Genomic DNA, 10,277 nt, shown 5'->3' on the forward strand with positions numbered 1-10,277 from the left:
CCAAACTAAAGGGCGTCCCATCTTCCAAGGCACGAGGGTCATGCCGTCCGGCCTCTTTCCGTCGTCGCGAGCCAATCCAGGCGGTTCTAGAACCGCTGGGGCGCCCGCCGTAACGAGAGCTCGGCGGAGAATGTCGTTCAGGCTCGCGTGACGTGAAAGACGGCCGACGCTCCTGGAACAGGATAGGCCATGGAGACCAAACCGCGAGACGCTTGTGCCACACTGGCATTGGTGAGGGGCCACGCAAGCAACACCCAAACGCAAACATAAAGAAAATCTAAGGGTGTTCGTTGACAGCAAGGTGCCTAGGTTCTTAGACTGCAGGGCTTGCAGCCAGGAGCCGGATTCCCAACTTGCAGCAGCAAGGAGACGAGCGCGCTCTGTGGTGCTGGTAGACGTTTCAATGAGATTATCCCGTACCAGCCGACAGAGCGGCTCGTCCCATTGGTGCTGCGAATGGCGAATGATGGGAAGGTCTGCATTTGGGCAGGCTGTTTTCCAGCTCGTCATCGCTTCCTGCAAGAAAGGGACGACCGAGTCAGCTCTAAGAATTTTCTTGAACAGATTTTCAATTTTATGACCAGAAGAAATAAATGCCGGAAGAGCAACCGCGGAGATTTGTCTTATGCCAATACCACCGTGCCTGATAGGCAGGGAGGCTTGGGACCACTGTGGGGTATCGAAAGCGATATTAAAAATGGAAGTCACTGTTAATTTTATTTCTAAATCTAGTTTTTCTAAAGGCTGGGAAATTTCCAAAAATGACTGCAACGCAGAACGTAAGTGAGTTTGGGAACAAACAAACAGAATTTTATTATTGTGTAGGCCATATGTGGGTTGATTTGGAGTAAACGGTCAGAACAGTTTTTAAAATTTTGAAGTTGATTATTTATATAATCGGGGAAAGCTTCGTCCAGTATTGGCGAACCTAGAAGGTAAAGTGAATTATTGTCCAAAACTTTAATGCCAGGCCCCGTAGCCGAATGGCATTTCTCCGACGCCAAACGAAAGCGATACGCCGCTGGCTCTGTCGCGCCAATACGCAAGCGCGATAGAGATAGATATCTACTAGCGCTTCGTTTCGTGAGCGTTTCGTGAGCGATTGTGCCATTCGGCTAGCCACCCAGGAGCTAAGGTAGAGAATTTTGACAGAACTGAATCATTAATTGATGCCGCGGTCAGAAAAAAATATTTCGCACTTTGAAAAATTTAAAGAGAGCCCAATTTCAGAAAATTTTTCAATGAGATTTCGTAGATCTTCAAATACCTCGTCGGCGGTACCTCCGAGGGTACCATCGTCGAGGTACCAAGCATTAAATTTAGAATTTAGACTTACCAGGACAGGGTGGATGGCAAGGCTAAAAAGTGCAGGACCCAAAGGGTCACCTTGTTGGCAGCCCACTGATGAAAATAAAAGGTTATTTTTAAAAAGTAATTTGGAACGCGTGCTGTAGCATTGCCAAACAAAATTATAAAGCTCAGGTGTCTTTTCTCTGACTTGCATGAGTAAGGCGCCTCGGTCAACAGAGTTGAAGGCGTTGCGGACGTCAACTTTCAGAACAACTTCGCCCTCTTTCTTAGAAATAAAAGAGCGTAGTGCGTGTACCGTAGCCTCGCAGCCACAATTAAGTAATTCAAATTGTGCCTTCCGATTGTGCCACAGACCTCATATAGAAGATAAAAAATGGCTCTCTGAAGTTTCGACCTGACATGAAATAAACTATTTTGCGCACTAGTGCGGCCAAATGCAAGGGTTCATAATTCATTTAGGCCCACTTGCACCAAACATTTAACTCGGGGTTAGTGGGCTGTCATCTGTCAAATTCCATATAAAACTTGCACCAACGAAAATTGTGGGTTAACCCACCATTTTCGTTGCAAGTGGCCCTTATTTGCATAAGATATGTACTTAGTGTGCAATTGTGCATGCAGGTTTACCTAGTTTTACATAAAGTGAGTATCAACTACCTCGTCGCAAAGTGACATGCAAATGATGATCTTAATCTATATATACAATACATTTTTTAACTACACCAGTAAATATTTATACACTATCGTCAAAACACATACAATCGTCAAATGTTCATTTATACAAAAGGAATAATCACTTAAATTAAATTAATATATAACAAATCACGCATAAAAACAGTATTTGGAGTAAAAAGACAATTCTAAAACATGATCATGAATAAAATCAAAATACCTAATATTATTTTCATTAATGCAATCGAAATTTTGCCACCAAAATTAAATAAGCATCCTCATCCACATATTACGTCACGCAAAATTTCAAATTTTTGGACCCCTTCCTCCCTGTCACGCACGTTTATATATAGATACAAGAGTATCTGTTAGGTAGGAGACGGTAAAACCCGCAATAATCGAACGCATGATGCAATGTTGAGTATATTTTGCGATTTCATCATTGTTTACTTATTCAATTTTGTGTTTATTATTATTTAAAAAGAATATTAGCCTTACCTACCTATTTTTGAAAAATTAATAAAATGAGTCAATCAAAAATAGCGGCTGAGTATTGTGATGGGGACCATTGACCCATGCATGATGCAACTCAGTCTTAATATTGTTAAACCTTTTTACTATTGTGGTATTTGTGTTTCGAACACTCTAACATGGTTTTTAGGGTTCCGTAGTCAACTAGGAACCCTTATAGTTTCGCCATGTCTGTCTGTCCGTCCGTCCGTCCGTCCGCGGATAATCTCAGTAACCGTTAGCACTAGAAAGCTGAAATTTGGTACCAATATGTATATCAATCACGCCTACAAAGTGCAAAAATAAAAAATGGAAAAAAATGTTTTATTAGGGTACCCCCCCTACATGTAAAGTGGGGGCTGATATTTTTTTTCATTCCAACCCCAACGTGTGATATATTGTTGGATAGGTATTTAAAAATGAATAAGGGTTTACTAAGATCGTTTTTTGATAATATTAATATTTTCGGAAATAATCGCTTCTAAAGGAAAAAAAGTGCGTCCCCCCCCCTCTCTAACTTTTGAACCATATGTTTAAAAAATATGAAAAAAATCACAAAAGTAGAATAAATACTTTCTAGGAAAATTGTTTTGAACTTGATAGGTTCTGTAGTTTTTGAGAAAAATACGGAAAACTACGGAACTAACACTGAGCGTGGCCCGACACGCTCTTGGCTGGTTTTTTTTAAATTGTCATATATATAACTGTCTATGTCAGGAAGATATTCCTTCACTTCTCGCTATTTTAAACTACATCAATGTGGTCGCATTATTTTAAGTAAAGAAAATCTATTCCTTTTTTTACTCTGCATTTTCCCCCAATATCCAGATAATATACTCACTTAGTATTAGTACCTATATAACACTTAGTACCTATATAATAACAATCAAATACACTAGATATATTGATTTAAACCAACACGAGTTTCACTCATATTATTAAATTAAAACGGGACAGAATATCAACAGTAAACTTCAGTAATGTATGTTTTTTGATTTGGACATCTTTTTCAGTTAAAAACTCTGTTTTTTTTTATTGTTTAGGCCTTTTGAGACAAAATTGTGCACGTATTGCATAATTATTAAAAAAATTGGGAGTTACAAAAGCAGTTCGTTATGAAACTTATGAATTTAAAACCTAGTTATATTATGAACAGACATATTAAATATTTTTATTAATTTATTTGATGCATGTGGTGTTTACGTTTAAGTAATTGTTACGCTTAGCGATCATTTATAATCAAAATGTTTTTATTTATGTCAATCACGGTGTAAGCAATTGTTAGTAAACCAATAAATAAAAATAACTAAAATTTATTATATTTTTCTGATACAAACTGTGTTTTTCATTATTGTTTAGTCCTTATCCTATAAGGCAAATTGCATAATTATTAAAAAAATTGGGAGTTATAAAAGCAGACTGGAGCATATTCCCATTCTAAGTAGTGTGGCGTCAGCCGCCACAGTGTCAAGACCAAAGTCTTATTATAAAAAACATTTTACGCATAAATACAGAACTTTATCGTGTTTGCATAGCTATTTGTTTACTTCCAAGTGACTTATCAAGTATTTAGTACCAGTGGCTGCGTTGAGAGTTGATCGATTTGTTTTTTAAATTAAAAAGACAGTGATTCTTTGCAAACATTTTTATTTTGACTGGTAAGTTCACCTTCAAGTTTCATACCAGTAATATATGAGAAGCTACGCGCTAAGTTGCGGAATTTTATTAAAACTATTTTTACATATTATTATAAATATACTAAACTGTGTTATTTATTTATACCTATTTATTTATTTACATCAGAATAATAGCGCCCTCTTGACAATAGTCATATTCATATATTTCTTGTCAGGAATTTCATGCTATTTTATATTATTTTGAATTTTTTACCTAATTTTTCTCGTATTTTCCTCTTAATAAGCTTTAGGCATGTACCTAAAATGCACTTTATAGACCGGACCAAGGGTTTATTGATTAATATTTATTCCCTGTTCACAATGTAAGAAATGACCATCGGTTTGCAAAAAAAAACGAATCATGTAGAGTTTCCCTAAACCCATCGTACGAAATCGGGTCTAGCCGAGCAAAAATCGTTCGTTAATATGAGGACGCTAGGCGTCGTAAATCTGAACTGAACGCAGCCATACGCATGTATATACTAAGATGCGGATTTTTGGTCGTCGAAAGCCGATTTCAGGAGACCCTTATTAAACAAGTTATTACCCAAATGTACTCGGCCAGACCGGTCCGACAAGTCATATTTATACGAAAATCCAAATGGGTTATTCCGACTCGGGGTTATTCCGACTCGCTCTTGTCGATTATTTTATCAATTATTTAGCGCAGACGTACTTAGGTGTTATTTTGCATTAAATTGCCAGAAGTGATAACTGTTATCAGCGTCTGTGTCATGCAACGAAAAATATTTGCATATTGGTGACCCATCCAAGATAGCATCAACTCGTGACAAGCAAACCTTTGGGTTTTACAAACCTGAAAAATTATTAAAAATAATAAGTACTTACCTAGTTATTTGTTTTACAAGTGAGCAAAGTTGTTTAACCGCACTTGCCTATTTGATTCCTGTAGGCCTAGCACATGAGTATGTCGCCGCGAGATAGTTGACACGTCTTCTTCTAATTCTAAGTGTAAAGTATTAATGACATATTAGGACGGGTAGTCTATCTCGCGGCGATATACTCTCGCGGCAATCATGTGCTAATACTAACCCTGCTGAGCGAGCGAATGATTTCAATAAATATAAAATATTATTTTATGCAAAAAACTGTGGTAAGTGGTAACGTGGAGCTAGCATGGGTTTGACAGACTTCCGACAGGATGATGAAAATATATTGATATTTTCCTTCCTTATATTTCATCGGTAATACCTAATATCCAAAAATAATAGCAATCTATTTATTTATAAACCATTGGTCCGCGACAGCGGTGAGCGGCGGCCATAGTGAGACACAGCGATGGGACTTTTCATTCGCACGTATGGTTGGCTCACCGTGTTTGTTCGGACCATTTGTTGGACCATTTGAATAATCTTTTTTATTTGAGGTGGTATTGTGACAAATATGAACTAAATAAAACTCAAAAATCACTAGGAAGTAGCCGAAAAGTATATTTTTGGAATAAAATAGTGGACGACACTTTTTTCTGGCTGGTCACTAATCTCACTACACCAACTTGAAGGCGCAGTCATTACAGCAATCTCAGTTCTCGGTTCTATCGTCAACCGCTATTCCATCTGGCCCCCTCTCCTCTACCACGATGCGCTGTCTTTAAATAACTTAGGTGCATTCTCTATTTCCAGGAGGTCCCTTTTTGCCACTGCTGGATATAAGGTCTCGACGACTTGACAGCCGGTCGTTGCCGGCAGAGGCTGGCCCCGCCAAGGATAGCTACAATATTGTCCAGATCGATTTAACCTGGTCACGCTGCTCTTGAAATACCCACTTGTCACACCTCAAAATGGTTAATTACTACATTTACGCAAAAGACTTTTCGGGATCAACTGGAGGAGACAAGCACTATCATAGCAATGGTTTAAAAACATTAAACCAATTTAAAAGTGACAAAGAAAATATAGAAAAAGAACTATCGGCTGCCGGGGAGTCTCCTGAATCTAAAATTATTTACTTACATTGGGGAAGCAAATGTTACGAAGTCGACGAAAACACAACTGTTAAGGCATATGAAGAGCTGCAAGATGGGAACATGGGTACTGATCCGGGAACGATTGTTGAATGGATCCAAACCAACCACAACATCAATGATGGAAATAATAAAATTAAGCTACTGTATATTGTTACTGATGGCCAGATTTTTCCAAATGAAGCAATGCGATGCTTTAAACTAAATGAAAGTATGTATTATGAAAGAGTAGTTTTTCATGCTTTTAATATATGGGAAAATAGAATCGACCTTTCTGTAGCGGCGTCTTTTTTGAAAAACCAATGTATGGTATATCGTAATTATGAACTCTTGGATAATGTAAATATTTCCGAAGAATACGACTATGGTAAAGTTAACCTAGATAATTTCGTGGTTGAAAAAGAAAATTTAAAATCATATATCAAAATTAAATATATCAATACATTCAAACACGATGTGCTTGCTTTAGAAGAAATAGAAAAGTTGAAGAATTTGCGTAATCGCCTGTTTGCAGAGTTGTCGTCTAAATCACCGCATCACAATAGTGATGAACGTAATCTCAATACAAAAGACAAAAAAATATTTTTGCGCGAATTCGTTGAAACGGATTGGTATAAAAATCTCAATGCTACGATTTATAATATGAAAGTTGAGGTTGAAAAAGCAATTACAACCTTGATTAATTACATTGTCAGTGAAAAAAAATCTTACTCGTTTGACGCATTGAAATTCGGTACTAAATTTGATAATCTGATTGAAGAAGAGCCGATCGTAGACGTTAACTTTCCTGCTGAACAAGAAATAGAATTCCCCGATATTATCCTAGATGACGAAAAAGGTATACCAGTTATATTATTAACAGAATTTAACATGCTCAACAAACTTATCTTTCACATAACAAATGATTCAACTCAAGTATCGCCTGCTAGTTTTAATAAATTTAAGTCCGTTATGGATTGTCCGTTATATTTGTTAAACGATTCAGATATAAGTGAGTCTATTGGATACTTTTATACTTTGAATGTTTATAAGCAGTTATTGACAAACACTAATAAGACAGAGCCGCGTACCCGGAGGCCGTTCCACGGCGGGCTAGTACTCATAGACACTGATGAATTTGATAAATACAACGATTATATTTTAGCGGCAACATATCTTGATTTCAAAAAGATAAATTACAATGTCGGTTTGTTTTATTACATTTTGTGGAAAAATTGCGAGAATAAGGAATGGATGGATAGAAATGTAGTTGAACAATTTAAGAAATATGCCATGAAGCGTATTAGTAGGACTGTGTGTAAAATAGGGCTATCAGGATTACCACTGGACCCGACACATGTAACGTCCCTACCGACTGCCTTGTGGTACTGCGTGGAATTATCATCAATCTTATTCAAAAACGATCCTATAAATTTCAATCACGAACGCTTAAGGATGTATTACGGCGTGGCGGATTACATGATCGAAATATTAAAGTATCTTGATTACGATTTAGATATGGAGAGTATTGAAAAACGTAAAGATGTAATAAGGCATGTAATGATTTTGAAAAGAATTCCAACTGACAGGGAAAAGCTGTATTATTTAATAGAGAGAATATTCAAAAAAGTAAATGGGTTTCTAATTTCTGAGATTGAAAACCCGTGTAACATAATTAAACTTACTTACTTAAACTTGGATCACAAAACTATGATCGGTGATGATGCTTTTAATGATGATGAAGTTGTTCATCTTAATGACTACGTGCACTTGTTGTATTTTATTCATGATGACACTAAAGTGGGCATAAATGAAAAAACCTTCCGACCCTTTTTCACAATTGACAATAACAAATCATTTTACGCGGAATTATTTAAGGTTACAAAAAATGCAGTTATAAATAACGATAGCGATACAGATAAAATAAATATAACTTACAATGCCATTGATTCGCTTGAGTTTGACAGACTTTTGTCCTTATACAATCTGTTTATTAAATGCGTCACAGACTCCGACAAATATCCCACCTTGGATGAATACACCGAATACATTTTAAAGAGAAAAAAATATCACGGAGATTTGATAAATATTTTCCCACCTAATGTAATTAAGCAAATTGATGAAGTGTATTCGCTATACCAGCATATTATAACAAAAGTCGACTTTAATGAATTTATAAATGTCTGCAAAACTTATGTAAGTCGAATCCAACGAGTTAAAAAAGAAGGAATCATTAAATTCAGTAACGATAAAGAAATTGAAGAGTTTATTTCTAGTGAGGAACGTGAAGTTAATTTGAAAAAGTGCGGGCCCAAACCACGGATAAAGAGACCGAATCAAAACAAAACTTAGGTAAAAACCGTGATACGCAGCGAAACTATAAAAAACTTCAATTCGGGCCTCATGGCCATTCTATATCTAATCCTAAAAATATTTACAAAAAAATTGACCAGTTGCCTGAGAAAAGGGTTACTTATTTATTTTAAAATTTCAAAACTTTTAGAACAAATTTCTATAGTAAAATAGTACATTACTGAATGAAATAAATAGGTAATGAAAAAACACCCTTTCCAAGTTACTTCTTTAAAAACTATTCTCAAAGCCTAGCCTTTGTGGGTGCAATTTCCAAATCGCTTTTATAATATTCAACAATAAAAGAAAAGTCTTTTAAAATTTAAAGTATTAACATGTAATAAGTATCTTCTAAATTATTGGGCAACAGAGCGTATTCCAATGTTATAACAATTAAAACACGACCGAACGAAGTGTTTTAAATCGACTACCTGAAATGAAATGAAATGAAATGAAATAGTTTATTAATAACAAAGTTACACGTCAGGTTGGCATTATGTATAAGATTTGTATACATTTATTGATATAAATAATAAATAATAATTTTAAAACTTATCAGGATTATTATAGAGTAATTAAGTACAAATTACAATTTCATTATAATATTATGTCAGGATAGGTAGGTTCAAAAACTCTTCAAGAGTATAAAACAAGTGGGTCAATAGCCACAACTTTAATTTGTTTTTGAACGCCGCGGTGGTAGCTGCAGTTCTAATAGTGTCGGGCAACCGATTATATACACAAGGTCCCAAAATTTGTGTCAATTTTGCTGATTTGGCGAGTCGGTGTGTTTCGACTACCAGCCTATTTTTATGTTTGTTACTGCGGAGGTTATACTTTTCGTTAACACCTTTACATTTGTACCTGGCAATATTTTCTCGCGTGAATAGTGCTACTTGTTGTATAAACAGACAAGGTAAGGGGAGGATCTTCATATCCCGAAAGAGATCACGAGCCGGGGTATCCGCTGCTTTGTTTGTCATAGCTCGAATTGCTCTTTTTTGCATGGAGAACACACGTTTCCAGTCAGCTGCACGGCCCCACAATTCTACGCCGTATGTAAGGAGTGAGTGCACTGTGGCAAAGTAGCACTCTCTTACCGCGGACTTTCCCGCGGTGTGCGTAAGCCTGCGCAGCGCGAAACACGCTCGCCCAAGCTTGCCGCACAGCTCGTCAACGTGTGCTTCCCATGTTAAAGCACTGTCCAGCTGGAACCCGAGGAGGCGTGTGCAGGTCACCTGCTGTATAGGGGCACCGCCCGCACACACTCTCAGGGGTGAGCTGGCATGGCCGTTCAGTTTGATGGTCATGAAGGACGTTTTTTCCTTATTAAGGGCCAAACCGTTGGTTTGGAACCATACATATAGTTGATTCATTACACCATTTAGTGCCTTGATTGCCTGCCTTGATACTTACGTTTTTCCTATCGGGTGTTCTGTTACTTCTACTTTTCCGCATTTCGCCATATTGACTGCTGGTAATGAAAAAAAACGGGTTATTAGCAACTGGTACAAAACGCAAAATATCCACAATATGAAAATGGTTTTTTTCCGTTTTATCTCAACTTTAATTAAAGCAATATCGACGGAGCCCCGCTTATGCGGAGCTCCTATTCTATGCAGTTTGGGTGCGCCAAAGTTCATATAAAATTATTATATAGATTATTGGTAGTCCGAAAATGTTTCTCATACAATTTTACATTATAACGATCATTATTTATAACAATTTTATGTTAATAACTATCGTAACTTCGAATGACTTATGTTCATAATGTCATTCATCATAAATACATT

The 10,277-nt window shown here is 36.7% G+C and overlaps 1 protein-coding gene across 2 annotated transcripts; it reads left to right on the forward strand.

The window, feature by feature from the left end:
- The first annotated feature begins 3,925 nt into the window (after positions 1-3,925).
- LOC125235707 lies at positions 3,926-8,912 on the forward strand. Of its 2 annotated transcripts, none has more exons than XM_048142272.1 (2): positions 3,926-4,151; positions 5,813-8,912. In XM_048142272.1, exon 2 carries the CDS (start codon positions 5,971-5,973, stop codon positions 8,482-8,484), a length of 2,514 nt encoding a protein of 837 aa, XP_047998229.1. In that variant the 5' UTR covers positions 3,926-4,151; positions 5,813-5,970; the 3' UTR covers positions 8,485-8,912. The 2 variants fall into 2 exon arrangements, with proteins under 2 accessions (XP_047998229.1, XP_047998230.1); XM_048142273.1 differs by lacking the exon at positions 3,926-4,151 and adding an exon at positions 5,194-5,283.
- Positions 8,913-10,277: the final 1,365 nt, after the last annotated feature.

The sequence above is a fragment of the Leguminivora glycinivorella genome, chromosome 18 (genome assembly GCF_023078275.1).
Source record: "Leguminivora glycinivorella isolate SPB_JAAS2020 chromosome 18, LegGlyc_1.1, whole genome shotgun sequence".
NCBI classification, from domain to species: Eukaryota; Metazoa; Arthropoda; class Insecta; order Lepidoptera; family Tortricidae; genus Leguminivora; species Leguminivora glycinivorella.

What these genes read in the sequence shown, in the direction of transcription:
- LOC125235707 (XM_048142272.1), top strand. Translation starts at nt 5,971, where the DNA reads ATGGTTAATTACTACATTTACGCAAAAGACTTTTCGGGATCAACTGGA.